This window comes from Columba livia, chromosome 3 (assembly GCF_036013475.1).
Source record: "Columba livia isolate bColLiv1 breed racing homer chromosome 3, bColLiv1.pat.W.v2, whole genome shotgun sequence".
Lineage (NCBI taxonomy): Eukaryota > Metazoa > Chordata > Aves > Columbiformes > Columbidae > Columba > Columba livia.
In genome coordinates, this window is record NC_088604.1 from 104,312,866 (window position 1) to 104,331,506 (window position 18,641).

At 42.2% G+C, this 18,641-nt stretch overlaps 1 protein-coding gene across 1 annotated transcript in view; it reads left to right on the forward strand.

Annotated features, from left to right (window-relative positions):
- Window positions 1–18,641, forward strand: part of ALK (ALK receptor tyrosine kinase) — a 339,668-nt gene that overhangs the window by 264,362 nt on the left and 56,665 nt on the right. The window contains exons 7-9 of the mRNA XM_065058665.1: window positions 1,975–2,106; window positions 3,382–3,482; window positions 12,898–13,067. Of these exons, the coding sequence (XP_064914737.1) occupies window positions 1,975–2,106; window positions 3,382–3,482; window positions 12,898–13,067 (403 nt within the window). The remainder of the gene's footprint in view (window positions 1–1,974; window positions 2,107–3,381; window positions 3,483–12,897; window positions 13,068–18,641) is intronic.

Genomic DNA, 18,641 nt, shown 5'->3' on the forward strand with positions numbered 1-18,641 from the left:
TTCAAATGATCTGGGCTTTGGATACTGGTGCCTCAGTGTCTGGCACCCACTTTACAGACAGAAAATTTCAGGCAGAAAAAAATTAATAGGCACAAGAAGACCTGAATTCGGGAGCCTCCTCTTTTCATAGAGAGAATAATGAAATTACCCATATCACCTGACTGACAGATCCTTTTGCTTTAGGAGTTTGTATTCTAACCTCCATTTTGTAATTTAAGAAATTTTTACTCTGCTTTTGACAAGCAGTTGAAAGGAAAAACTGATTTCCTGGATATGGGGTTTTATGATGTGTTCGCACATGAAATTTCATTTTTATCTTGCAGTTTTACACAGATTTCTTGTCTCATTTTCCTTTATTTCAAAAGAAAAAACAAAACAAAACAAAACAAACCCCACAAAACAAACAAACAAACAAAACCCAACAAACACGACCCCCAAACCCACAAGAAAAAAAGGAAGATAGTTTTAGGGGAAGTTTTGGGGGAACATGGAAGGAGAAAACAAATATGGACTAAGCTTTCTTAAGAGCAGATTTGAGTATACAGTGGTGTAAAAACTGTGCGAAGTCAGAAATACATCATCATCCCTTTTGCAGCTCCATCTGTTCATCACAGCAGTTTTTCGAGTCTATCGGAAGGAGGACCACCCCAAAGAGCAACCGTGTCCAGGGGCTTTGTACTGCCGGCCCCAAGGACTGGTTAGTCTGGATAGCAGGCTAAAATGACTGGTTGCTGTTCTTCTCTTCTGGCATCTTTCTTGCCTAATGTAATTCTGTATTTAAAAAGACACTTTTTTCTCCCAAGCTAGCTTTGTGCTCTATCTTTTCCCCGGTAAAACCCAGTTTGTGTCCTTTTATTACTGGGAAGCCCTCTGGTATCTGACAGAGTTGTCAGCAGCACCCTGGGTGCAGAATCTGTATGAAGAATCATTAGAGATTCACTAAAGGTGAAAAATCATGTTATAGTGGTAGTGATTTTACATGGCATTTTGTAAGGTTTGTTTTCTGCTGAGGTTACTTAATAAGTACAGAGTCTGGCCTCGCATTGAAGAAGAGAAATGCAAAGGCAGAACTAGACAACAGTAGAAACTAGGGAGGCAGTGAGTGTTTACTGAGGGTGATGATAAAAATAGCTTCACGAGTTTTGAAGGAAATGTGTGATACGTGGATGTTCACCTGTGGCAATATAAGTGTACAGCTCAGAGCACAAGATGTGTTTTGCACCTTGTGTAAGAACTTGCAATGTAGATAGAGGAGGAGATGAGGAAGGCATGAAGTTACTTTGAATGAGATGACTATTACTTTAAAGCTGATTAGTTTAAAGGTAAAAAACTAGTGTGTCTTTATTGTTTGGAGCTGGAAACTTGCCTGAAATCCCAAGCCAGTGACAGAATGAGTGGGCTTCAAAGCTGAAAGTATGGCTTAAAATAAACTATCCTCTTCTCATCCATTCATCTCACCAAACAGATCCACAGGTGCAAAAACTGAGGCACAAAATGATTCAGTGCTTCACCTGAGACCACAATAGTGTTCACAGAGAGAAGTCATGTTGCTGAGCTGGGCTGACCAGAGATCTAGACTGTAAGGGAGGGGAATCATGTCAGGAAATTATCCCTCTCCAAGATCTCCCTCCATCAAGCTGCAGAAGCAGGGTTTAGGAAAGCCATCTCCAAGGTGTAACCTTGGGTGGGTGGAGCTGTAGAGACCAGGTATTTAGGAGACTCCAGAGTGTATACTGAGATGCATCTTTTCACTCGGATTCGTCACAGTCTGTGGGTTGTTTCCCTTGCCACCCCCATCCCCATGGTCAGGCAGGTGCGTGACCCCACACAGAAGGACTGTGGGGGTGACTGTGTACCCTGGGCATCCCGGTCAGAATAGACACTGCCGCTTTTCTGTGTGCCCAGGAGTCTCCTCCTCAGCTCACCTGGGTTCTTCTGTGTGTGTGTGTGTGTGTTTGTCTTTCCGTCTTGCAGAAAATCTTCCCTCTGGCTTTTACTGTTCATTTGAAGACGGAGACTGCGGCTGGATGCAGGGCTCTTCTGCATCCCATCCTTCTCCATGGCGGATTGGGAGCCCGGAGCACAACCGTTTTCCTTCAGTAGAAGGTGTGTGAGAGCAAATAGTAAGTGCAGAGAATGAACAGTGGAGAACAAAAAAAAAATTACACAAATGGGTTGGGAGAAAGAATAAAACACAAGGCGCATTTTCCTGTGTATTTATATATTCAGCCTCTGGTGGAAAGAAAAAGCCATTTTTCTACTCTAAGTGCTTTGAGGAAAGACTAACCTGCTCACTTTCTGTCTTGAGGGTATAGACTGGTACTTCAGGTCTCCATGACTGACACCAAATACTGATCTTGACGCTTTCTAAACAGCTTCACACCAAGTATTCATCTGCATGACTGATGCATGACATACTGCATGACATACTGATCTATATTTTTCTTTCCAGTTTTCCTGTTTACATCCTAAGTTTCCCAGTTCTGCTAATTTTTTCCTCTTCTCATTTCCTAATTCTTCTTTTCTTTGCTCCATTGTCCCTTGAGTTCCACTTCTATGGATAATTACAGCAAAACTGGTGGTTTATAATCCCAACATTGCTTTAGAAAGTTAGATCCAGAGTGAAACATGAAGAGAAAGATTCTCTACTTTTGTGTGAGCTGGTATAGGCTACGGTGCATTTGTGCCATCTGATGGCTCAGCCCACAGTATTACAGACCACAGAGTGACAGAAGGACAGGTGAAAATGAAGGCAAAGACAGAGGGTACTGTGGAAAGCTGGCAAGTGCTGCTGATTCATTATTTGTCTATGCTGTAGAGGCAATTATTTCAATGAAAGCCCAAATAACTGGGCTCTAAGTAGTGGTACCCTCCTGAGCTGGGGGGGCAGAGCTGAAATAATGCAAATAACACACCTTTTCACGCAGAGCTGCCAAGGAGGAACCCTGGTGTTAGTACTGCCCTTGTTCCTCTTTTTACAAGAAGTGATTAAAGGAGCAAAGAGGCCTCCAGCTGCATTGATATTACTCTGGTGGTATCTTAACACAGCTGTATTTTGTTTTGGGATTGGCTAAGATAAATATTCTCTTTCAAGTTACCTTTTTTTCGTAAAAGATACATTTTGTTATTCAGCCTTGCAAGGATGATGACTCTGAAGTCATGGAGAAAAAAAGAAGATAGCTGTAGGGGCTAGACAGGCTTTTAAAGTGTGTTTCCTGAGTATGTTTGTTGGGTAGGTGAAGCTGCATCCCTTGTAAGTTGAAAAAGCCTTCTGCACTTTGTAGCTGGAACCAGCTAACATAGGTTCTGGGGACGTTTCACAAACCCCGAAACCAGAGGGTGAATGCTGCAGTTTGACTTTCTTCCTGCTCTTTTATCCAGGTTGTGTACTTCTCCTTAACACCAGCAAAGCGCCAGCAGTAGCAAACACTGTCATGACCAGCACTGAATTTCCAGCTCCTCTGAGGAACTCTCCCTGTGAGGCAAGTCCTAATGTTCCCTTTTCTTTTGCAACTTACAGAGCTTTTGTGTGCCTGACTCTGGTTTTCAAATATAGGCACTGGGTCAGTAGCACAGCAACCACTTTCTCTGATGGCTTATCTCTGAAATACGCTTACTTAATGCCTCTGTGTGCAGGTGAAAGATACGGTTATCTACTTGAAATGCTACAAAATGTGCTCTGAAAAGCTTAGCGTATCTTGTCATCATTGTATGGCCTCACATGATGTATTACATTCTTCATAATTAGGTGTATCTGCTGTAAGGGTATTGCAGACAGCATGACATAAACGCAAAGAGGGAGAAGCTTACTGCACGAACAAACACTGTATTTGCAAGATCTGAGAAAGCGTAGGCTTCAGGGCTGCCCCTGAGCTGCTCACAAAATACAGAGCTGGCAGGTCTTCATCATGCTGCTCCTCAAGCCTACCAACCCTCCTGTAGGCCTTGTTCATAGGTGCACTGAAGTTAACAGCAGCAGAGATAAATTGATGTAGAATGGAACCAGGTTCTTATTCAAGCAGAAAAGCTGTTGACAGTTTTATGACATCAACTTAAGCAAGTATATCGAGGCTTGCCAGCTCTACACAAATGGTTGTCATTTCTGAGTCAATTGTACTTAACCCTTAAACTGCAGATTACAGAGAGATGACCCGTCTTCATTGCTTTAGTCTATAGCCTCACATATTGTATTATCGCTGATAGGACTTTGAACCATGCCTGGTGACTTAGACCATTTCACATCTTGCATGGTCACCCTGAAATGTCACACAAGCTCCTGGATCCTAACAAAGCACAGTTTGGTGTTTGTTGACTGAGCACTGAACAGACAAAAGAATAAGATTCTCTCTGTTTCACTAATCTTAAAATGCAGAAAGGACAAGAAGACATGCATTAGAAAGTCCTCTGGAATGAAAGCACATAGAAATGTTTCTCCGGCTTACAGTTTGGTTTGGTTCACTTCTGTTGGATACCTCTGTTCATATAGCAAAGCTCGTCTGTGTTTGCTGTCTTGATATATTAATGTTCTCTTTCTTTAGGAAATACTTTCTACCTTGTTTTTCCTCCCTTCTGTGACAAAGGCATATGCAGGTTCTGAATATTTTAAGGCCTTGTTCTGCTATGGACCAGGAAGAGCGAGTGTTTTTCATAATCCACCTGACACGGGAAGCAAAGTGAATGATTTCCCAATATGTGTATTTTTTTTTCTTGTGTATACAACAGTGCAAATGATTAAACTTGCCATCGGGGGAGAAGCTGCCATATATTTCATCTGCTCACATGCCATCCCACCTCCGTCACTCCCCTTGGCAGTTAAAAGGCATCCGGACGCATCCAGCATTGCAGCTGTCGGTAATAAAGAGTGAAGGAGTTTGGCAAGGGTTTTGTCTCTTGCCTTTTCATATAGTGTAAAAGCTTCCCTTCTCAATGAGCCCCTGGTGGCTTCAAGTTCTATTTTACTGGAACAATCTGTCTGTGAGCAGAATAATTTAATTCCACTTTTCAGCACAACACAAGAGGAGAAAGGAGATATTTCGCCCCTATGCACTTATTCCTCCAGTAGGTGCCAACAAACTTCCTTATAGTGAAATTATAGTCAGAAAAGAGCTTGTGAAAATACATAGTGCTGTCCTGTATTTATTTACCCTCAATCACTTCCCAGTTGAACTGGCTCAAGTTCAGACACTAAAAGATGAGTTTTCTTCTACCTGTCACTGCTGACAGCTCCACCTGGCATGTCACAACCAGGACAGATTCTCTGGCAACTGAAATCCCACAGACAAAACCCTCTCATGATTCATGTGGTGAAGGGATACCAGCAAGTGTGTGCGAATTAGACCCATTTATTCTCCCGCAGTCAGAGTGAACCATAAACCTGCCCTTCCTCTTGTATTTGATCCGGCTCACATGCTCCTTCAGATACCTGCGTGCTCTCCATGCTCACTTACAGAGTGGCTGGTATTGACAGCTGATTCCAGTATCCCAGAGAGATTCAGCTCAGATTCACATCCTGCATCAATATATGTTAATGATGGAGGCTGTCCAGAAGCCTGTCATTTAATACACTTCCTCCTCCTTGTATGCCATATCTGCCCCAGCGCCAACATAAGAGCAAAAAAGGAGCCCAGCAGACATCCCCAATTTGCTGACCTGGACTCCTCTCTCCCTGCCACATAGAAGCTCTGGGGCGCTACTAGACTCACTGTCTACCAAAGCTACTGTTTTTCCACCTTCTCCCTTAATTGGCTTTTATTTTATCCAGTCATGTTAGACAATTACATCCACCACAGCAAATGCTGGCACCCTGCTTTTTAGCCTGAGCTGTGCATAGGAATTAATTACTTATCCTCAGCGTGAGGAGGATTACCTGCTGTAGTGCTGTTTACCAGGCTGGAGGATTCTGGTTTTTGGCCAGAATGTCCATGGAAGCAGGACTCAATGTTGATAAGGAAACAGTCAAGCAGTATACAGTGGGTACCGGCCACAAAGAGTTTGCTAATGCTTCAGGCTTGTTTTTTCTCTCTCAGCGTGGCTGTTTAATCTTCCACTGTGATAGACTGACAACAAAAACAACTGAATAGTCTGAAAAAATGACTACTCACACCTTGGAGACTTGTGGGGTGGTCTGGTCCCAACACCTTCACTGCTGAGCCTCTGGGCAGCTGTTTGCATCAGTGCTGACACTGGCACGGGGGCACTCCAGAGCCTGGGTGATCTTTGGTGTATGTGTTGCCACTAAGCACAGGACAAGCACAACCGTTCATCTTTGTGCTTTCCCTGGTTTGGGTTTGGCCACCAGGAGCGTGCTGGGCTGTGCTCCCCTGGCATTTCCCATCCCCTGTGGGACACTCCTCGTTAACTCAGAAAGGGAAAAATCAGCCTGACCTACTCTGTACTGCCCCACATGTATCAAAAGATGAGATGAGGGTAAAAATGCATGTGGGAGATACAGTAATAAACACAGCCTACACTTTCCCACACATGTTTGGGATTGGCCCCAATGTGCCTTGTGGTTTTTGTGTAGTTTTGTATTGAACTTTGCTCCTGTTTGTTTTGAGCAGCTTTATGTTTTTTGTTTTCTTGTTCTTGAGTGATTTTGGCAGGTCAGAGCGGTTAGTTTGTGATGCTGCCCTTTGTTCTTGGTTCAGTTAGTTTTTCTCTTTCTTTCTGTTGTTTTATTAAATCTTGGCTAGAGCATCCTGGCTTCAAAGAATCTCTCTTGTTTGCAGTCCAGACAGTCCTTGTTATCTTTTTTGTGCTGCACATTCGGTAGAGTCCTTTGCCTGTTGACCCCACTAACTGTGTGTTTAAAATCCAATTTATGTGGAAGAGGGAAACTGTGGCACTTCTACTAAATCTTGGGGGAACACAGGAAGTGGTACGCGTAGTCCATGAAAAGATGCTCAATTACCCTGAAGTAGCCAGAAAGGGGAGATGCAACAAAAAGCTCAGGAAATGCTTGAGTGACCAAACTGAGTCACAGTAATCAAGAGGGAAAACCTTTTAACCCACATGTAAAAGTTCATTGGAAACAAAGCACGTGAAACTGAGCATAGGGATGCACATAAAGTGTGAAGAATTAATACAAACAGTGGCCTGATTTAAAGGCAGAATTTATAGAGCTTGAGTAATAACATGCAGCACTATTCACCTCTTCTCTTCACACTGTGATTCCCCTCCTCTGAGCGGGAATCAGTTGGTCTGCACAAGGCTGACAGGGCAAAGAGGATCATGAAGTGGTTAGACATTTCCTTGTTTTGAAGAATAAATCCATATGTGTGTTGTTAGTAGCTGTACTCCTGTCTGGGAATCTGGGAAACCACATTGCAATTAAAATCCAAGGGAAGTGCTGTCATCTCAGACACCACCCATGGCAAATCTAAATTGCTTTGCCACAGCTGATACCCCTAGGTGCGCACAGTTGTAAGACTATGATGGCTGCCTACTTCTCAGTACTTTGCAAAGGTGTCAGAGAGCTGACACAAGTGTTGCAGATGTCCAGGGAGCGCTCCGCTTCGTGTGGGAGCTGGAGACTCAGTTCTGGCCCCCCACATCTGGACAGCGAGGCAGTCCCGCCTCCCTGAGCCCCAGCATTGTTGCTGTACAAGTGCCGAGTCACACACGTTGACTTGCTTTTCATTCCATTTTTCAGAGATGCTCCCTGCTGTCTGCAGCCTCAGGTTTTGAAGGATGCAGTGATGCCTGCAGATCATAAGAGTCATAACTGTGTCTTCTCGAAGTGTTTGGGCTTCTGTCATAAAAATAAAGAAACTGTGTCTAGGGCTGCTGTGGTCTGTGAGGGCTTGGTACAGTGTGTACCTGCCTGGGCAGCAGTACTTGTATCTGTCCTGCGAGGTTTTATTTTGTGGTGCATTGTGACTATTACTTCAGTTTGAAAGTCACTGCAGAAACATGAACAGTCAGGAGACTGATTTTTAAAAAGGCTGTGCTTTGTTCGGCACAAGAGAATCTGCGATCGACCTTAGTGCCCTATTTGAGAAATAAAAGCCGTGCAAGCAGTTTTGGTGTAGGCTATAATAGAGAAGGAGAATGAAAACAGAGATGGCGTTGCCTGAATGGTGATGGACTTGAAATTAGCCTTAAATGTTATCGCATGCATCTCCAAGAAAGGTGACTCCTTTGCAAGAGGGACTACATTGTGATTTGGAAACAGATTATTTCATTGTTCTGTTAGATCCTGGGTCGAACATTTTAAAGGGTATAGGTCTGCTGAAAAACAATGAAAACAGATTCCTATGATAGTAAAAGAGCTTTGTGCCTTTGGCTGTGTTTAAAATAATGAAAATATTTTTCTGATACTATTTTGACATTTCAACTAGCTATTTCTTGAAAGCCACCATTACGTTATGTAAGTAAGTACTAAACTGAGCCAGACTTAAGTCTGAAATTACTTTTCAAATGTAAACATATTCTCTCTAGAAAATAAATATAATAAGTTGGTATAAAACAGTATAGTTGAAGTTTGCCCTCTTGTTCACGTTTATTGATATGAAGATGTTTTCATCCTCTGTGGTTATTAATTCCATTTTCTTTTCTATGCAAAAGTGTATTTTTTTTAAAGCATGTAAATCAATAACATAAATCATTCGTTGAGTGCATTCTGAGCCCCATGCTGACACCTGCAGAGTGTATCTCTTTTTCCTCTCTATTCCTTAAGCTTTAAATAACTTAGAAGGATACATGGTAATAACATTGACTGAGAACATTTATGGGCATGAAAAACGCAACATGGGTATGCTGCTAGCACAGCCTTTCATGTGCTTTATTTTGCAGAATGTTGTTAGCATCCTTTTTTATTTTAAAGTGTTGTTTTTACAGTCTGTACAGTTTATTCACTGTTATCTGCCTATATAATTTCTTGCTTCCTTTGCCACCTGGCTTCTGTGTTGGATTAGATGATCTATAATATCCAAAATTTCTTGAAGGCCCGGTCAGTCCACAGTACTCTGGCAGCAAAATTATGCACGTTTTCTCTTTCTCTTTTGTCATCATCTCTATTTTGTTATGTTGTTGTTTTTTTTTTCCTGAAATGTAGGCACTTTTATTAAGTTCGTGATTTTATGAAAGTAGACATAAGTAGGAAATAATGTGAGAATAAATAGCATGAAAATCTGTTCATATAAAATACAAGCTTCTTTTGCCTGCCTAGGTTGTGTGCAACCGTTTCTCATTTCTAGTAAGAAAAACAATATTGCCAATGTGATAAACTTCATGCCTCAAACATAGTTCGTATTTATGGACAAAACTTACTGAGACTTGGCAAAGGTGCCTGCAGCTGTTGTCTAATTCTGTGTAAACTGTATTCCAACTTGCAGCTTCAGTTTCTATTCGACAGTTAGGTGTTTTCCAAGCTTCTTTAATGTCTGACTTACAATTATTGAGTCAGCGCATTCACATCTGAAAACAACTTCCACTGGTTCCCGTCCCATGAAGAAGACTCAATACAAGAGTTATGTTTTTCGGAAGAAGTGTCTGTATTTCAGAATTCCACAGGTCCTGGTCAGAAAAATTTTGAGCGATTCCTTTAGGCAAGGATGATAGATGGGAGGAAAGGACTGGGGGTATGAGAACTAAGTAGTGTGGGGTCTCACAAGATGTAAGCCTGTAATGCAGAGTTGGGGCGTGGGCAGCAAGAGAACCACCAGTGAGATCCAACTGCTGCAGGTCCTTGGGAGCAGGATGCCGCTAGGCTCTTCTTCTTCTTAAAAATACCTTACTCCAAGACATGTTTGAAGTGTGTTCTTCTTTTCCTCTTTCTTTTGGTTACTTGTGCTAAAGACAGATAACTAGCTTTTCCTGCCAGGTAGCACCATCGTGCTAAAAGCCCAGGGCATTGCCACCCAGAAAGGGAGGGAAAAGAAACAGCAGCACTCTGGAGTATCACTGAGGAATTTTTTATTTATGCTGCTGTGAATGTGTGCCATTGGTTCCCAGTCAGGCATCTAAGCACTGGTTTCATACTGGAGTGTTTCTGGCCATTAAAGTAGACTCTCAGGCATAAGCAGGCCTCAACTTTACCCAGAAGGCTCTGAGTGTTTCTTTTCTTTTGTGCATAAGAAAGTAAAATACAAGTCTCAGTTCTCAGGTGTTCTTGAAATTATGCAGCTTGTGCTAGAAAATCTGCCCTGCTTGTTTTTCTTTGCCTCTCTGTTAAACCTGCCAAGTCCTGTTGATACTGATAAGGATTAGGTTTTTGCTCTTTCTTGGGTGAACTGGGTCTCCTGTTTGTCATTTCAGAAATTCCACAAAGTCAGAGGCTAAGGGGATTCTCAGAAGGCATCTTTCCAGATGGTATTTGCTGTATAGTGCACGTGGCTGTCTGACCCAAGTTTTGCCTCAGTATGCTGTGTATTTACCATGGGCTCTCTCCCTTCAATTTTCCCCAAATCAGTTTAGAGCATTTCATTGGCTGGGTCACAGGGTTTGCATCTGAACAGCTGATCGCCAGCTATGGAGGGTTCTAAAACCAGAAAACAAGGTGGTGTTGAGCCAATGTCTACCTGCAATGCTTAATTAATTTCTCAGTGATGTTTCTAGCTTCTGAATATTGTCCTGCTGGTTTAACACAGAGGAAGATGTTTGATAACATAATGTTAGGAGTATGCCACCAACAGCCCAGATTCAGTTTTTTCCAACTGTGCCACTGCACTACTTACAGGCCGCATGGTGTATGCAGTACCATCTGCCACCACTGATGCCATGTTGTGTGGAATGAATGCCAGCCCCATTCGTAAGCCTTTACTATAGCATCCAGCTGATCATCTGCTATGGTTCACTTCAGCAGGTGTGAAAAGACCTGGACTGCCCTGCTATGAAGCTCAGAACCATGGAAATCACATCCAAAAATGCCCATTTGGACACAGTGCCAGTCGATTCACTCGGAGCCAGTTCATTAGACTCTGCATATTGCGCTTTGCCAACGAGCTGGTCTCCCACATCTAATGCCAGCTATGTCTTTCCTTCAAACAGCTGACATGTGTGCAAAGGCATCCATTCCAATTCCTCAATTGCTTCAGCTTTTGCTCTAGTGTTACATTAACAGCTATCAAAGGCTCACTCTTTTCTCACTCCTGACCATGCAGATGTTGGCTCTTACTGCCTGGCAGGTCTCCAGAAGAGACAGAGGTCTGAAAGCTCCTGCATAGTAGGAGCTTCACATCTTTACTTCTCAAATTTTGAACTGTCAAAATGGCACAGTGAAGTTGCTCCAGTTTACCTGCATGAGAAATTTCACATAGTGCATTACAGCAGAGTTGGCATTAGGATCCTTGAAGTGCCTCACATATGGGCTCTCAGTAAAAGGAGTTACTTTAAACTGAGATGAGTGCTTTAAATGTCCACATGCAATGGATTCAGAGACCCGTACCTGCATATCAGTTTGTACACCTTATCAATGCTTGTGTCATATGCACTAGCAGTTCAGCACACCCAGGAGGGATTCCAGACAGGTGCAGTGAATTTTGGACTGGATAGAGAGAGGAGCCACATCTAGATTTTTTGGTCTCTGTCATGGTCAAGTTGAAAGTCACTGCTGTTTTTGCAGCTTTGCAGACAGGCAGGTGAACTGCACTGTTTACCTAAATTCAGTACTGATCATTAATATAATGGGTAGTCAGAATTTTGTTTCATCCACCTCAAAACTGTGAGCATAAACTAGGAATAAAAGCAAAATTTCTGTCCTTTTGACCCCTAAATCTGACTTATCTGCCAGGACAGACTTACACCATGACATAAGAACAGCAAGGAAAATCTAGCAGTTATGTTTTATGCTGGGAAATGGATATGAATAGTCTATGCTATCCAAGCAAGGAAGTAAGTAATGTTATCAGATATCCCTGTGTAAAATGTAATTTTAATTTCTCCTGACTTAGGTGTTTGCTTTGAAGTATTACAAACCAGAGACCTGTTTTTAACATGCATAGATGCTTGATACTGTGATGAACAGTTTCTTGTGTCCAAAAATCCATAATTAATGTGCCTTTAATAAACTAATTCCTTCAGCATTCTCACCTCTACTGGTTTTGAGATGAGACCCAGCTCCTGCGTGTAATATATATGTGTATTTTACTTATGCTCTTCATCAGCAAAGACCTAGGTCGTCTTCTTCCCAAGAAAATTAGAAGACTATATTCATGTAACATGGATTCTGAGACTAGCCTGTAGAAGGGATTGTTTTTCTTTTAATACAGTGAGGGAGAGACAGTCATAAAATGAGAAAACTACATTAAATAGTTTTATATTTGGGAATAAATGCAAAGAAGTGGACTCAATTAGATTAAACTTGAGAAAAAAATGTTAGAAATCCAGTTCCCTAAGGTATTTTAATTAATAAAAAACCTCATTGTTACTAAACTTTAATTGGAAAGTCTGTAGAAACTTGGAAAGAGGTAAGGAAAAGCTTGGTTTTTGAAAAGAGTATCTGGGGGGTGAAGTTTTGATTACTGGTGATGCCTGCTTCTTGCAGCTATTCTCCTTGTGGTTTTGCTGCTGCAAGAATATGTTTATTGCTGAAAAAGAGGTAAGTCAACTTGAATCTTTTAGGTGGCATCTTAAATGAGTGTGATCTTTGTACTGCAGATAAGAGAAGTATTAGCTTATACCTTTAAAACTGCAGACAAATATGTGAAAGCTAAAGCAGGTGTTTTGGGCTCAACTTTACCTAGAAAAAAGCCCAGTAGTTCCAACAGTAAATAGCATTACTAGCTATTACAAGCACCCATATCTGTGGAGTTTTCTAAAATGTTTACGTGAACATAAGAGAGGGATAATCAACTTTTTGGTGACTGGAAAACAAAGAAATCAAAGAAGAGTTGGGAATTTTGTTAACTTTTGGATAATCTTTGTGACTTTTAATCTCATATGTTCTCTCCCTTCTAGCTACGAATGTCATGGCTCATCCATGGTGTCTTGCTGGGAAATATATCCCTGGTGCTGGTTGAGAACAAGACAGGAAAGGAACAGAGCCAGACGTTCTGGCACGTGGATAACAGCGAAGGTTTGGGAATATGGCAGTGGATGATCTTACCTCTCCCAGATATTCTGGATAGGTATGAGTCTCCTCATCATTCTCCTTCATGGTGATCAGTCATTCCATCACTAGCTACCTGGCAATGGAAATGGCCAGCAGCGCTCCTGGAAGTGGCTCCCACAGGGAGAAGAAGCGCTTTGTCCCCAGGAGGTATCTTCTGTTACAGGTGGAGAATAAGAATGACTGAGTAGTTAGAGCAAAGCACTCAATTTTAGAACTCCTGAGTGGTGGTCTTGGTTCACAAACTGGGTCTCTGAGTAGTATACAGCAAGGGGCTTAAACTTCTGTGCCTCTGTTTCATTGACTGGAAATAATCATTCTCCTCACATACTGTTTCATGTAGTGTGTTTGATCCTCTTATGTGGCTTGCTAAAGTTGGATGTGAGCTGCACAGCTGATTACTTTTCTGGGTATCAAAGTCCCCAGTGTTGAGTGTGTCTAGATCTGAGGATTAAAAGGATGGGAGAAAAACCTGCTGAAAATCAGGCAAGGATGTATCTGAACACCTTTGTGTTAGCTGTACCAGGAGGCTCAGCTTAATAAAAGTCTGTCTCAGTTACGTCTGTATTCTGGCTTTAAGCACAAACGGTTTATCTGGTAGCATATGCTTAATCTGGTAGCATATGCTTATTTAAAGAGTGTTGTTTTAGCTGTTTCTTACAAGTCAGCTTTAAGGGAATACTCTGTTGTTCATTGTTTACTTTTTATGTGTGCTCTGGCCTCTGGTGTTTGTAGAGAAGACACAGACATAATTCACCTCCTGCTGCCCTGGCCCCTGGGCTGTAAGATTCATCTACAATCTGTGTCATGAGCACTAGTGTCCTTTGTCTTTTTGGAAATCTGTGCCCTAGAAATAATGGATTTCATTAAGGGATAGTTTGCCTTACAAGAAGTTTGAACAAACATTGTATGAATATGTCTTTTATCTTGCTGGCTCTTGGGGATGCACGTAGGCTGCAAACACAAGGACACTGCCAACGCTTTGGTCCTGAATGCATAATTAATATTGTGCGTCAAAGATTTAAAAAATACCAGCATTAGGCTTATTGTGCAGCCACTGCTGAAACACCATTTGTAAAAATACCTGGTAGCTTCATTCCCATTCAGTGTTTCCTTTGAAGAATGGTATATTTTGTCATTATTATTTATGTGATTTATTTTCTAATGTTGCCAGGGGAATGTTTTGTACCTGAATTATTCTGTATTCTTATACTATTGCTTTCCTTTAAATTCTCTGTGGTTGCACAGTCAGGCAGAGACTACTTTGATCTTAGAAGCCAGGCTAGCAGGTTCATGTAGAATCACAAATCCAAGTGATACATGGGAGGTTAAGTCATAAGCAAGGAAATCTTTGAACTTTCGGTGTCTCCTGAAAAGTTTTGTCCTTATTTATTCACAGAAAGTGCACTATTTTAATGAATTTTGTATGAGGTTGATTTAGTTGGAACCAGTCCTTCCTGGGAAGGAATACATCTCCCATGAGATTTGGAAATACTTCAGGAGTCTTTTTCATCATCTTGGAACCCGTTTCTTAGGAAATATGGACTGATGTACAGAGTAAGAACGAACTCCATGGAAGTGTACACCAAAATGGTACGGGGGAGACTGCAGTATATATACTTTGGAGATAAATGGCAGTTTTTTTGAACTGTAAGAAGTGTTTAATTGATGTGAATGCAATGCTGGTGCAGCTGAAAGCTTGCTGTGTCTGTCTTTTTCTAATTGGTTCCCGTGTCAGTAGCTGTGAGGGTCTGCGTTAGAAGAAGCATGATATTGCAGATATTCCTACAGAAGGAGCTAAACTTTACATCACCCCTCAGAAGTAAAGCTCTTGAATGAAGCACACCAGTATGCCAGTTCCACAAATAATTAAAGCACATTCCATTGTAGTTGGGAAGCTGGATGAAAAGTGATATTAATAACAAGATAATATGCTCTAAAACTGCTCAAAAGCATGCATGTTCAAAAGCTGCTTAGCCATAATTTCCATGTTTGGCTTACAGCACTTCAAAGAATCATTAGGAAGACTTCCAAGAAATTAGATCAGCTCTATCTTTAGAAACAGACATTTCTTAAATGTTTTATGTCCCCTGGGCTGTTCGGGGAAATTATGTTTTGGCAGAAAATCACAGCTAGAACATTTCAGGTGATTTGGCAGTAACGGCAAGTAGGGAAGAGTATGACAAAGATGCTAAATTGGGACTGAGGGATGTTAGATTTCTAGCACTGCCTTATCCTGGGCAACCCGGAATACATTCCTCATTTCCAAGAGTACGATGAGGAGAGGATTGTCTTCTTTCCTCCCATCTGATCCTTAGGAAAGCAGCCAGTTGCAATGTCACCCTGTGTGAGGTCTTTCCTTTCCTGCGTGGCCTTTAAAGAGGCTGAAGTCCTGGCTTCTTACATCTTTCCAAAGTTAGCTATCCTTCCTCATCTTGAGAGTTTGCTCATGTGGTGTGGAGGTTAATGGAGCTGTAACCCAGTTCCAAATGCTTGGTGTCCTCTGTGCTTGGTGGAGGAAGGGCGAAGGGCCTGGTGAAGGATGTGCCACCAAAGCAGCCACCACCAATGAAGCCAGTTGTGGGCAAGAGCTTCTTGAGCTGCTGGGTGAATGGATTGTGCTTACCAGAGGCAACAGGCAAAGTCTCCAGAGGTGCTGTATTTTAACTTGCCACTTAAATACACTCAGCATGAACTAACAATCCTCATTTGGCCCCCATGGAGTCACCTGCCCCTCCCTGAAGGACACGTTATCTGCAAATCAGATAATCAGCACAGATTAGTGAAAGCCAGGGAACTGGTAATTTTTGCATACTGGAATTTACACATTAATGCAGTGCTAAAGTGATTGGGTTGACAGTAGTGTAGAAAACTGTGTTATTGTAAAATTGTTTTATTAGATGGAAGATTACCATTTGTTTTCCAGAGATGAGTCTGTTAAGAATTGTTCTTTTTCACGTTCGCAGAAATGCAAGTAGGAGACAGTCTTGAAAGCTCTGTTGTAGTTGGTAGTTTGGGCTTGCTGTTTTTATATATTTGGTTTTAGTTAGTAAGGAAATGTGAGTTTAAATTTTAATAATGATATAGTCATGGGAATGTGACAGCAGGAGCAAACAGAAGCCTCATGTAATTGAAGATGAGTGATTTGTGTAGCTAATAATTAGGCATTTTGTTAGTTTAACATTATGGTTAAGGTATATCGCATAGATAAATTACAAGCACGTGTAGCAAAGTGATTCTCTAGAGCTGGCTGTAGGCTGATGCTTATTGCTACCAGCCCACCTAACAACTGTTTTGCCAGACAGTGTAAAAGGTGGAAAAGGATTAGCTCTAACAGGCTGAAGCCTGGCTGGAAACAATTACTTTAAGAAACAAATACTAATTATCTTGATTTCTGCTCTCTTGGAGAAGCTGAGGCCAGCCATGAGGAGTGACGTGTAGACTAAATGTTCCATGGGTCCATTTACCGCCTGGCTGGAGTTGCCTTGAAGTGGACTTCACATGAGCCAGCCCAGCCCAGCTCTGGTCTTTTAAGTACTATATTCTCTACTCAACCTGTATTTTTCTTTAAAGATTTGCCTGTAACTTCTGTTGAGAGGAACTTTTTAACAAATGGCAACTATTAATAGCAACCTGCCCAACCTCAGTGCAGTCTTCTGATAGAAAAAAGATTGTACAGAAGTAAAAAAGGAATGTAAATGCACCTACTGGTTAGAAAGGCTTCCTTGGCCTCCTTCATCCTTAAGTTTATTTTTTTTGGCATTACAAAAGCTAAATTTGTAGCCAGTCTTAAGTAACAACAGCCAGATGGAAGGACAACTGAGAGAAGGAGTTTACTTGAGGCCACTAGAAACTACATTTTTGGTCATAAGCAGTGGCACCATTTGCCTTCTCACTGACAGCAGACTAGACTCTGTGTCCTTTTAGCAGGGCAGTACCTTCAGAAAGTGTAAACCAATTTTCTTTTGGTCTCATTGTGGTCAGAGAGCTTAAAAATTATTTTCTTGCTGATGATCTTCTGAACACAGACTGAGGAATTTTACTATGTTGGAAGAGAAAAATGTGACTTACTAGGTGGGTAGTACGGATGTGACTTTCCTGAGGAAGAATGCAAAAATGTCTACAAACTTAAGTTACCCCAGAAGATGACCTTCTGTTGCAACAAGTCAAAATTCATGTCCAGATGATTATATTTTTTTTCTTTAAACTGGCTTCTTTACCTATTCCATTCTTGCTGGTTTGCTGGGTATTTATGGACTAGGCTGGTGCTCACCGGTGTTTCACCTGTGTACCGATGTGGGGTTCTGTTTCAGTCCTTGGGAGTGATCCCCTTTGCTCTGTCTGGCTCCTTCAGCCGCGCTGATCGCGGTGGCAACCAGAGCAGCTGCAGAACCTCTCACTCATTGCTGAAGGAAACAGAGCAGTCAAAAGAAGTTGTCTCAGTCATACCACTCTGCTGCATTTCTGACAGCTGTGGCTGAGCACTCTTCTTGTCTAATAATTTCGTCTTGCATTGCTCTGTCTTTCGCTCGCACTGCTTTCAGATTAACTTTCTAATGAGTTTCTGAGAATTAGTTTTCCCATCAAGGAAGAAAAAGAAAAGGAAAGTTCTTGGCAACATTTTGTACCCAAAGACGTCTTTGTCTCCTGTTATTCCTGAACTTTCATTCTATTCTACTGTGAAGAAACAGGGACCCTTCATACAAGCAAGAATCACAGAATGTTAGGGATTGGAAGGGACCTCGAAAGATCATCCAGTGCAATCCCCCTGCCAGAGCAGGAACACCCAGATGAGGTTACACAGGAAGGTGTCCAGGTGGGTTTTGAATGTCTGCAGAGAAGGAGACTCCACAACCTCCCTGGGCAGCCTGTTCCAGTGCTCTGGCACCCTCACTGAGAAGAAGTTTCTTTTCATATTTAAGTGGAACCTCCTGTGTCCCAGTTTGAACCCATTACCCCTTGTCCTATCATTGGTTGTTACCGAGTAGAGCCTGGCTCCATCCTTGTGACACTCACCCTTTACATATTTATAAACATTAATGAGGTCACCCCTCAGTCTCCTCCATGCTAAAGAGCCCCAGCTCCCTCAGCCTTTCCTCATATGGAAGATGCTGCACTCCTTTCATCATCTTTGTTGCCCTGCGCTGGACCCTCTCTAGCAGTTCCCTGTCATTCTTGAACTGAGGGGCCCAGAACTGGACACAATATTCCAGATGTGGTCTCACCAAGGCAGAGTAGAGCGGAAGGAGAACCTCTCTTGAACTACTAACCACCCCCCTTCTAATACACCCCAGGATGCCATTGGCCTTCCTGGCCACAAGGGCACGGTGCTGGTCATGGTCATCCTGCTGTACACAGGACCCCCAGGTCCCTTTCCCCTACACTGCTCTCCAACAGGTCATTCCCCAGCTTAAACTGGAACCTGGGGTTGTTCCTGCCCAGATACCAGACTCTACACTTTCCCTTGTTATATTTCATCAATTTTTCCTCGCCCAGCTCTCCAACCTGTCCAGGTCTCCGGATGGCAGCACAGCCTTCTGGCATGTCAACCACTCCTCCCAGCTTGGTGTCATCAGCAATCTTGCTGACAGTG